Genomic DNA, 12,156 nt, shown 5'->3' with positions numbered 1-12,156 from the left:
AATGATCACATTTAAAACTTGAGGACTCTGACTGACTGAATCTCACCCGATCAATTATTTGCATCAGCATTGTTTATCTTTAGTTAATATGAGCATGTTCATGTGAATTTTCCATAGAGAGATTGAGGAAGTGTCTGAATTCAAATGTGTGTTTGAGTCTCCTCTTACTGCAGTCGTCTACTCTCACCTACAGTTCAGACCAGGAGACGATCAGAAGAGATCAGCTGCTCACCAGGTAAGACTTTTATACCTTTTATTACAATCAAACTTACAAAATCAGTCTATGAAAATAATTTGATGTTAGTAAATAACTAGAGCACTTGAATATTTACTGAAGTAATTCTGTCTGAAAATGCAAACCCCTTTACTATATGTAAGATTTGATTATTAAACTGTGTTGCTTATAATATAAAAATATAAATATACATGTACTCACCTTTAAGTGGCTGCAAACTTGTTTGAGTTTCTTTTGAACATAAATAAATTGGTCACGCTTTACAATAATGTTGTATTAGTTAATGTTAGTTAATGCTTACTAACATGAATTAACAATGAACAATACAATTATTAGTGTTTGTCCATGTAAGCTAACATTAGTAAATGAAATAGTTGTTCGTTGTTAGTTTGTTAACTCACAGTGCATTATCTAATATGTTAACAAGCATGCATATGGATGTTAATAATGCATTTGTAAATGTTGAACTATGATTCATAAGTGCTCTATAAGCATTCTTCATTATTAGTTTATGCTAGTAAATACATTTACTAATAAAACATTTTTGTAAAGTGTGACCGAATCATTTTTGAAGAATGTTTTAAACCTGCAGCCTTTGACTTCCACGGTAGGACAGACAGATATTGAGTCAATGGCAGTCAGTGTTCAACATTTAAAAAATATCTTTTTTGTGTTCAACAAAAACTCAAACAGGTTTACACATTTTTAATTTATTATTGAAAACAGAAGAATGAGTATTATTTGTCTTGTCTTTTTCAGTGGTTGCTCAGATTGATATTGATGATGATTCTGCATTTGTTTCTCTTCATCTGTGGTGAGTTTGACACTTTGATCATATTTGAAAAAATAATATTTTCATCAATTCAGTAAATGAATACAAATCTTTGTTGTGTTTTTGCACTGTAACTGAAAAATAGTGAAACTATGAAATGTATCAATAATCTTGGCATAAATAACAAAAACAATCATAGCTGGACCAGTTAATATTACAACACATCATAACATTTTGTTTTTATTGTAGGTGAAAGATTTAAAACGCAGAATTTTAGGGGGGTTTATGTAACTTCTATCAATTTTTTTACAGAAAATACAGTGTTCATTCTCAATTTCAGTTTATTGTAATTATTATAACAGTTCATATGTTACAATCTGAAGATCAAAAGTGTTACAAGTTATTTCAATGTTTCAAATCAAAGTGGTTGTAGATGCGTATATTTTGGTCATTGGTTCTGAGGGTCAATAATAAAGTGAAATGTCCATACTTTTCTCAAATAAAGTTGGATATTCCAAACTATTTATTATTAATAAAAAGTGAACATCAAAACAAATATAAACCCGTTCTCTCACAGCCATGACGGTCAAAAAATTTGTTTGACCTTCTTCTACACCTCTTAGCTTATCGTGAGGAGAGCATAAATACCTTATACACCCTTTAGTGATGCAAAAGAAAATTGCAACCCATAAATGGCTCCAACAGTGGTATTTTAGTAAAGATGTTGATGTTGTGTTTCTAAAATGAGGATTTTTCTCTTCAGCTTTTCCTCCTTCAGCTGCCGAAGGTCGACTGAGACAATTCTACATACTGAAGCAGAGAGTTAATGTATCTGCTGCTCAGAGTTTATGCAGAGTAAACTACACTGACCTCGTCACAGTTTGCGACCAACAAGACAATATTAAACTACTGCAACTGCTCAGGAACAGCAGCTCTCCAGCTGGCTGGATTGGTGCTTCTAGAGGAAACTACAGTTTGAAATGGTCAAATGGTGATGATGTTTCATACAGCAGATATTCTCTAAATTATTCAAATCAATCTCGCTGTGCTGCTATGACTGTTAACGGAGATTGGGAATCTATCCTGTGCACTGAGACAAAACACTTCATGTGCTACAAACAAGGTAATAAATATCAGCTTATCAATATTTTGATTTAATTAAACAAAATAAAACTCTTCTACATCCACACAGAAGCTGGAGGATCATCATACATCTACACATTAATCCCACAAAACAAAAACTGGTCTGATGCTCAGCTTTACTGCAGAGAGAATCACACTGATTTAGTCTCTATCAGAAATGAGGAGGAAAATAACCTGGTGAAGAACAAAAGAAAACAGAGTAATACTCCTTTCTGGATCGGCCTGATGGATGACAGTGTGGACTGGAGAGATGGAGGACGATCTGCTTACAGAAACTGGAATCCAATCACCGATCAGAGCAAAACTAATACTATCATGAGTTTCACTGATGGGCGGTGGATAAAAACTAATGTTGGGAACAACAATCCTCTGTGCTACAGTAAGACAACACACACAACAGCTTTAAAACTGAATTAATTCCCATTTTCTCTTCCCATGTCATTATAATCTGCTGTATTTGACTAGTTTTGGATGTCTGTTGTTGTCAGAGAGCTTCATTCACGTGAGTTCTGCTGAAATGTCCTGGGAAGATGCTATGAATTACTGCAGCTCTCAGTTTTCTGGAGCTCTGTGTCTGGAGTCTGAGAACGATCAGACAGAAACGCAGCGAGAGTTAAACAGAAATAATATCTCTGCTCCAGTTTGGGTGGGTCTCAGACAGAGCCGTCCTTCTGGATTCTGGATGTGGATCAATGGTCTTGAAGTGGGAAACTGGACAAACTGGAAAGGAGGAAAGGCTCCTAAGGCTGCGCTTTCTCAACACTGCGCTGCCATGGAGAAGGTGAACGGACGATACACACTGACTGATAAAGACTGCAGGTCTACATTCAGAGTTGTGTGTGAGACGCAGTAATTTACAACTTTTTACTTCCTTATTTTTTATTGAACAGTTTTCAGGAGCTCCTGCTGTTAATAGAGAACAGCTCAATCATTTGTGTCTTTAGAATAAACTTGTAGTAATCTGGCAGCTACTTGAGAAACCTTGTGTGCTGTAGGCTTTCTTTGACTGCTCATGTTTATCTCTTTGGTTTATTTTCATTTATTGTATCAATTCACTTGTGAAACTTTATAGTAAAAGTAAATATTAAAACTTGCTAGTTATTATACAGCACATCACATCCTATTTCTGCATATATTGTCTTGAGTTGTCTTTGTATCATCTCATATTAAATAAAGCATTTTAATAAAGAAAAAACATTTTTATTTGAAAAGGAATGGGTCATTTAATTAAAAACTAAAAGTTATGCCAACTGTGCGCTAGTTTAAAGTTTGGAGCTTGTGTGCGAGGATAATATGCACCCACACTGGATTAAAGGCTGATTTTAAGTATGGCTGAGGCTATTAAAAAAGGCTGTTCACATATCCCATCTTTTGTATGTTCAAGTTCATTATTTTCTATGGAAGCGCGCAGCTTGTGTATTTATCCCAAAGACGAAAAAAACATACAAAATGAAAAAACAAGACCAAACTAATTCATAATGTAGTTGATCAAAAGTGCCTAGCAGACAGATTCAGCAGCCTTTGACTAGATTTGTTCTCTTTAAAAGGGGAATATTGAGCTAATATGTAGCTTAGATTTACATTAGCCAAATATATATATATTTTTTATTCGTATGAAATTTTTTAAATTTATTCTTATTTTAATTAATTAATTAATTTATTTATGTATTTATTTATTTACTTATTTATTCATTCATTCATTGTTTTGTGATTTATTTTCTGTGTAAAATTATTAATTATGTCAAAACATTTTTTCACTTTTTTTTTTCTCCAAAGAGAAATCGACTACTGTTTTTTTTTATTATTTTGTGCTGTATTAATTCGCTACTAAGCATCAATAAATAATACTTTAAAATATATAGAGTTTCATGTATTGTTCTAATCTAGTAACATTTTAAAAATTAATAAATGCATAATAATTGTAATAACCATAAAATCGGGATTATTCATCAGACTATAACTGTACAACCAAAAACTATAATCCTTGCATCCCTAATTGACAGCAACTAAATATTTCTTTATAAAAATCAATAGACTTTTAAATGTAATGATTATGAATCATTGAAGTTCACAAAATGCTAAATTCAAAACACGTTTTATTTTGATTGCATTTTACCAAGTTATTATAATCATATTAAAGATCACATTATTTTTAACTCTGAACATCATCCTCTAAATGTATTCATTTGCTGTATCGGGTTTTGCTGATGAATTTGCCATTAAGATGTCCTTATAGTAATGGATTTACAATTTAAGTTATGATGATGGTGATTTGTAAAAATATATATCTAAAAAGCTTGTTTTAGATGCTGTCAACTTGTTAATTTCAGTGTCTGAACGTATAAAATAAAGATATAAATGCATGAGCTGAAACACATCATGACAACACTAATTTGAAATCAGCATCACTCTTTTAAAGTCTTTATAAATCATGAAACCCCTTTAAAGTCATGAGGTCTTTCTGACTGAGACTGTAAATGGTTTAATGCAGATGCAGCATTGCATTTATTGACAATCACATCTAGTGCTGAGACTGAAGAAAAGATGCACTTTCATCAGCGTGAGATTAAATAACAGGAGAAACAGGTTTGATCAGTTATAGTCTGCTGTTTGAGCAAATCCAGAAGCATCAGTGATGTAGAAAAGAAACTATTTGGTTAGGGTAAAGGACCCATCACTCTAATAAAGCATAATTGTTTTAAGCTTGTAAAAAAACTAAATAAATAATTAAATAAACTATATATTTATATATACTGTAGTCAACATTTGAAGTGGGTCAAAAATGTTTTTCAATACTGTCCTTAGACAAGACTCAGTGCTGTTGAACAGTTTTCAGAGCACTTTAATTAAAGGTTTGATTCACTTTAAATGTTGACTACTGTATAAATATGTTTGACATGATCCGAGAGGCTCAGATTTGTGTTGGAAAAAGATTACGAAAAGATCATTACTTCTGTTTTACATAGTACTAAAGCACAACAACAGCTTGTTTACGTTAGATTTGATGGACATTAAGCTTTTTAGTCAGTGAAAGTCAGGGAATTTAATATTAAGCTTGGAGCATGGGTGTCCTGTCAAGAGTATAGACTTGCTTTTGATATTGATTGAGACCTAACCAAAAGTTAAAGCAATGTCTGGCGAAAATTATTAATATGTTCTTAGGTTGAAACAAAATGCAATAAAACATAAAGACCTGCTTTATCTTAAAATGATTAATAATATTTAATTTAATTAATAATTAATAAAATAATAAATAAATAATAAAATAATTTGTATTTTAAACATTACACAACAGAGTAAACATTAATTCACATTTTAAAGTCTTGTTTACTGGGGGAAAAAAGACAATAAATTAATTCATAGGAGAGTTGATTCAGAGATCAAGCAAAATAGCAGAACACGTAAAGTAATTTTTCTGTATTTTAAAAAATATAATCAGAAAAATTAAGTGACTCAAAAGGAAAGTCACCCAAAATTATTTAGCAAATTATTAATTCATTCATTCATCCTATTTCTTTTCAGTTTAGTCACTTTAAATCAGGGGTTGCCACAGAATGAACCGTCAACTTGTCCAGCACATGTTTTACGCAGCAGATGCCCTTCCACCTGCAACCCAACACTGGGAAACAACTGGGAAACACCAACACAATCTTCAGTTTTCCTCCTTTACAATATTAAGTGTCTTTCAACACGTTAAAGTAATGAACTGTAAAACAAACTACACTAAATAATAATCTTGGTTTACCTTGGAATTGAGTTGTATTTTTCAGACACCAATCTGCAAATTTTTATCCCTAGGCACAAACTTTCTTAAATTGTAATATATAGGGGGGAAATAGGTGTAGTTAAATCAAATCTAGAAATATAAATATATTCAGCATAATTAAGGAATGCACATCTCAAACAGGAAGCTGTCTTTCTGTCTGTCTGCCTGCCTGCCTGCCTGCCTGTCTGCCTGCCTGCCTGTCTGCCTGTCTGTCTGTCTGTCTGTCTGTCTGTCTGTCTGTCTATCACATCACTATCTCATCACATCACTCCTATAATGAATATGGGGATATAATAAAGATATTGAATATGGATAAGTTTTGTTTATGTAAACACCGAATGAACAGAAACAGCATTGAGGATCAGGAGGACGGGGGTTTTTATTTTGCACATTTGAATTTATTGGATTACGGAAAAACTGCTTCATGATCTATTCAGCATTCAAAACAGCTTCAGGTATTTATTATTAGTCCTATATAGAGGTTAAAAACCACACGAGGGAATAATTTGCATTTTTTGGGTGAACTATCCCTTTAATGAGCAGTGCTGTGACTCAACATACAAGATATACAAATGTGATTTATAGACTTTAAGACTGAACTGAAGCTACTGTTTAACTTCAGTCATCCAGAAGGAGCATTAAAGCTTCAGCTCATTATCAGAAGAGATCAGCTGCTCACCAGGTAAGACTGACAGCACTTTCATACCTTTAATTACAATCAAACTGACAGAAAATAGAAAATAACTAGCGCACTTGAATATTTATCGAAGCAATTCTGGTTGAAAATGCAAGCGTTTTGCTATATTTTGGATTTAATTATTAAACTGTTAAACTGTATAGCTTAAAGGGATAGTTCACTGTAAAATAAATATATACATGTCACCCACAGGTGGTTGCAAACCTGTTTAAGCTTCTGATAGATGCAAAATAAGAAGAATTTTGGAACCTGCAGCCATTGACTTGCATAGTAAAAAAACAAATAATATAAAAATAAAAGCAACCAGTTTTTAACATTTTCAAAATGTAATATATGTAAAATAAATAAAGTATTATAAGACAATACAATTTCAACTTCAGTGATATAAAGTTTATTATTGAAAACAGAGGAAGGTGTATTCTTTGACTTGTCATTTTCAGTGTTTGATCAGACTGATGTTGATGATGTTTCTGCATGTGTTTCTCCTCATCTGTGGTGAGTCTGACACTTTTTATCATTTTTATAATATATATATATATATATATATATATATATATATATATATATATATATATATATATATATATATATATATTTATTTATTTATATATATATATATATATATATATATATTTATTTATTTATATATATATATATATATATATATATATATATATATATATATATATATATATATATATATATATATATATATATATATATTTTTTTTTTTTTTTTTTTTTTTTTTTTTTTTTTTTTCTAATTCAGTATATAAATGAAAATCATGCTGTTGTTTGGATACACAAAATAATCAGAGTTGGGGAAATTTTCTTTTAAAAGTAATGTATTACAATCTTGTGCCACTTTTTATAAAAGTAGTAAATGTGTTACTTATTGTTTAAGGAATGATAAATATAATTTTATTCGTTTAATATGTTTTTTTAAATATGAGTACAAAATACATTTTTTTAAATATAAATATGTATTTTCAAATAATTTAATATTTAGTATTACGACAATATTGTTCTCAGTTATCTTAACTGTAATGCAGAATTTACTTCAAATTAAAAACTAACAAAGTGTTGATACAAAATAAAATAGCTTTAGTTGGGGTGTCTTTAAATAAACCGTTGTTTTATATTATTATTATTATTATTATTATTATTATTATTATTATTATTATTATTATTATTACTTATTTATTTATTTGTTTTTTTATTTAATTAAAAATTGCACAGCTTAAATGATTAAACCTCAGCCAAAGTATATTTTTAAATTGTTATAAAATCTGCAAATTGCAATTGAAAAATACAGAATTTTCTGTTAAACAAACATACAAACAAATAAGCAAACAAAAAAACAATAAATAAATAAATAAAAATAAATAAATAAATGTGAACTCTTATTTATACAAAAGTATGGAGCATTTTTGTGCCTTTATTTACTAAATTTTATTTGTGCAAATAGTAGAATCTATAGAAAAAAAAAACGTCAAAAAATAGTTTAGTATCTTGTACATAAGAAATACATTTATAAACACACAAAATATATTTGTATACATATAAATGTCTATAAATTAAAATATTTAATTTTAAATATAAAAATAATTTTATGTTTGCACTAAAATTAGGTGTAATAAGTTCCTAAACTCATCAAAATATAATTTCAGTTCAGATGTTGTTGTGTTTCTAAATGTGTATTTTTCTATTTAGATTTTCCTCTTTCAGCTGCTGAAGGTCGACTGAGACAATTCTACATACTGAAGCAGAGGGTTAATGTATCTGACGCTGAGAGTTTCTGCAGAGTAAACTACACTGACTTCGTCACAGTTTATGACCAACAAGACAATATTAAACTACTGCAACTGATGAAGAACAGCCCTCCATCTGGCTGGATTGGTGCTTATAGAGGAAACTACAGTCTGAAATGGTCAAATGGTGATGATGTTTCATACAGCAGATATTCTCCAAACTATTCAGATCAAACACGCTGTGCTGCTATGAATGCTAATGGAGACTGGGTATCTATCCTGTGCAATGACACAAAACACTTCATGTGCTATGAACAAGGTAATAAATACCAGCTTATCTATATTTCAGTGTAATTACACAAAATAAAACTCTTCCTTCATCCACACAGAAGCTGGAGGATCATCATACATCTACACATTAATCCTTCAGCAAAAGAGCTGGTCTGATGCTCAGTTTTACTGCAGAGAGAATCACACTGATTTAGTCTCTATCAGAAATGAGGAGGAAAATAACCTGGTGATGAACAATGGAACACAGAGTAATACTCCTTTCTGGATCGGCCTGCTGAATGACAATGTGGACTGGAGAGATGGAGGACGATCTGCTTACAGAAACTGGAATCCAATCACTGATCAGAGCAAAACTAATGCTTACATGAGTATTGCTGATGGGCGGTGGATGAAAGTTACTCATGCAAATAACTATCCTCTGTGCTACAGTAAGACGACACACACAACAGCTTTAAAACTGAATTAATCCCCATTTTCTCTTCACATGTCATTCTAATCTGCTGTATTTGACTAGTTTTGTATGTCTGTTGTTGTCAGAGAGCTTCATTCATGTGAGTCCTGCTGAAATGTCCTGGGAAGATGCTATGAATTACTGCAGCTCTCAGCAGTTTTCTGGAGCTCTGTGTCTGGAGTCTGAGAACGATCAGACAGAAACGCAGCGAGAGTTAAACAGAAATAATATCTCTGCTCCAGTTTGGGTGGGTCTCAGACAGAGCTGTCCTTTCGGATTCTGGATGTGGATCAATGGTCTTGAAGTGGGAAACTGGACAAACTGGAGAGGAGGAAAGGCTCCTGAAGCTTCACTCTCTCAACACTGCGCTGCCATGGAGAAGGTGAACGGACGATACACACTGACTGATAAAGACTGCAGGTCTACATTCAGAGTTGTGTGTGAGATGCAGTAATTTACCTCTTTTTACTGCCTTATTTTTTTAATTGAACAGTTTTCAGGAGCTCCTGCTGTTAATAGTGAACAGCTCAATCAACTTTATAGTAAAAGTGAATATTATAAGTTGTTGATTGATATACCGCACATCACATCCTATTTCTGCATATATTGTCTTGAGTTGTCTTTGTATCATCTCATATTAAATAAAGAATTTTAATAAAGAAAAAAACTTTTTATTTTATATTCAATAAGAAATGGTTTTTGCAACAAGAATCAGTCCAAGGCACTCGAGTAAAGTGAAAAAATTAAAAAGCCTTTATTCACATGGCTAGATCTCTAAAAACCCTAGGGTTTTTAGAGATCTAGCCATGTGAATAAAGGCTTTTTAATTTTTTCACTTTACTCGAGTGCCTTGGACTGATTCTTGTTGCAGATTTGATGAATCCCTTACCCAAAGAGCACCGACCATACATTTGAACTTACCCCAGAGCGCTTTTTGTTTTGTTTTGTTTTTTAAGAAATGGTTTTTATTGACTTTTTTATCAACAAAATGAATGAATGAATGAATGAATGAATCATTACATTAGCAGAATTATAGTAAAACAATAAGAAAAGGAATGGGTTATTTAATCAATATTACCATATTTATATTTGGTACTTTAAAAATTTCTGAAAATATGAGCGTATTGATAACAACTAAATATTTCTTTTAAAATCAATAGACTTATAGATGTTATGATTATGAATCATTAAAGTTCACAAAATGCTAAATTTAAGCAACTTTTTTATTTTGATTGCATTTTACCAAGTTATTATAATCCTATTAAAGATCACATTATTTTTAACTCTGAACATCATCCTCTAAATGTATTCATTTGCTGTATCGGGTTTTGCTGATGAATTTGCCTTTAAGATGTCCTTATAGTAATGGATTTACAATTCAAGTTATGATGATGATGATGATTTGTAAAAATATATATCTAAAAAGCTTGTTTTAGATGCTGTCAACTTGCTGATTTCAGTGTCTGAACGTATAAAAATAAAAATATAAATGCATGAGCTGAAACACATCATGACAACACTAATTTGAAATCAGCATCACTCTTGTAGAGTCTTTATAAATCACGAAACCCCTATAAAGTCATGAGGTCTTTCTGACTGAGACTGTGAATTTTTCAATGCAGACGCAGCATTGCATTTATTGACAATCATATCTAGTGCTGAGACCAAAGAAAAGATGCACTTTCATCAGCGTGAGATTAAACAAGAGAAACAGGTTTGATCAGTTTAAGTCTGTTGTTTGAGCAAATCCAGAAGCATCAGTGATGTAGAGAAGAAACTATTTGGTTAGAAGACTTCTCTCTTAAAAGAACCAATTACTCTAATAAAGCATAATTGTTTTAAGCTTGTAAAAAAAAACTAAATGAATAATTAAATAAATATATATTTATATATACTGTAGTCAACATTTGAAGTCAAAAATATTTTTTCAAAATTGTCCTTAGACAAGACTCAGTGCTGTTGAATAGTTTTCAGAGCCCTTTAATTAAAGGTTTTGATTCACTTTAAATGTTGACTACTGTATATTGACATGATCCGAGAGGCTCAGATTTGTGTTGGAAAAAGATTATGAAAAGATCATTACTTCTGTTTTACATAGTACTAAAGCACAACAACAGCTTGTTTACGTTAGATATGATGGACATTAAGCTTCTTAGTCAGTGAAAGTCAGGGACTTTAATATTAGGCTTGGAGCATGGGTGTCCCATCAAGGGTATAGACTTGTTTTTGATATTGATGGAGACCTAACTTAAAGTTAAAGTGATGTTTGACAAAAAAGGATTAATAAATTCTCATATTGATACAAAATGCAATAAAATATAAAGACCTGCTTGATGTTAAAATAAATAGAAAAATAAACAATAAAATAATTTATATTTTAAATATTACATTTTATATATTACATATATTATTGTTGTTCAGATCATTTAAAATCAGTAGTTTGAACAAACAGCAAATGCCTTTTTTTTGAGTGAAGGTATTAAATAATAATAAATAAGTGCTTATATATATACATATAATTGTTCATGGTATAAAACCTAAAGTCTTGTTTACTGTGGAAAACAATAAAAGAGAATTAAATAACACATAAGAGAGTTGATTCAGAGATCAAGACACATTTCTTTGAAATAAAATTTCAGAAAATATAACGTTATTTTAGAGGATTTTTTTCAAAGATAATTATAAAAATGAAGTGACTTAAAGGGACAGTCACCCAAAAGCAATTAGCACATTAGTTACTGCATTTAATGAATGATCAAGGACTAAAGTGTCAGATAAAAAGAATGTTTAATGTTCAACTGAAAAGAAAAAGTCATCTTAGACAGCCTGAAGGAGAGTAAATTAACAGCAACATTTTCAGTTTAGTTCCTTTAAAATAATAATATATTTCAACACGTTAAAGAAATAAACTGTAAAACAAACTACATTAAATAATAATGATGGATTACCTTGAAATTAAATGACATTTTTCAGACTCTATTTGGTAGATTTGTAGTTCTAAGCACAAACTCTTCAGTTTTAATATTTAGGGAGGAAAACAGATCTGCACTT

At 30.8% G+C, this 12,156-nt stretch overlaps 2 protein-coding genes and 1 long non-coding RNA gene across 4 annotated transcripts in view; 2 read left to right on the top strand and 1 right to left on the bottom strand.

Annotated features, from left to right (window-relative positions):
• The window catches only part of LOC137491389 (uncharacterized), a 54,408-nt gene that overhangs the window by 20,858 nt on the left and 21,394 nt on the right, over positions 1-12,156 (bottom strand). The gene's annotated exons all lie outside the window — the stretch shown is intronic.
• Positions 170-3,347, top strand: LOC137490819 (lymphocyte antigen 75). The gene is made up of 5 exons (XM_087247887.1): positions 170-235; positions 995-1,049; positions 1,771-2,130; positions 2,200-2,529; positions 2,639-3,347. The coding sequence occupies exons 2-5, from the start codon at positions 1,016-1,018 to the stop codon at positions 3,001-3,003; spliced, it is 1,089 nt and encodes a 362-aa protein (XP_087104013.1). The 5' UTR covers positions 170-235; positions 995-1,015; the 3' UTR covers positions 3,004-3,347.
• LOC147844602 (macrophage mannose receptor 1-like) lies at positions 6,483-10,952 on the top strand. Its single transcript, XM_087247888.1, has 7 exons — positions 6,483-6,598; positions 6,806-6,883; positions 7,054-7,108; positions 8,326-8,682; positions 8,753-9,082; positions 9,192-9,800; positions 10,062-10,952. The coding sequence occupies exons 3-6, from the start codon at positions 7,069-7,071 to the stop codon at positions 9,557-9,559; spliced, it is 1,095 nt and encodes a 364-aa protein (XP_087104014.1). The 5' UTR covers positions 6,483-6,598; positions 6,806-6,883; positions 7,054-7,068; the 3' UTR covers positions 9,560-9,800; positions 10,062-10,952.

This window comes from Danio rerio, chromosome 4 (genome assembly GCF_052040795.2).
Source record: "Danio rerio strain M-AB ecotype USA chromosome 4, GRCz13ab, whole genome shotgun sequence".
Classification (NCBI taxonomy): domain Eukaryota; kingdom Metazoa; phylum Chordata; class Actinopteri; order Cypriniformes; family Danionidae; genus Danio; species Danio rerio.
Note: the sequence above shows the minus strand (reverse complement) of the source record. Positions and strands in the feature narration are given on the sequence as shown.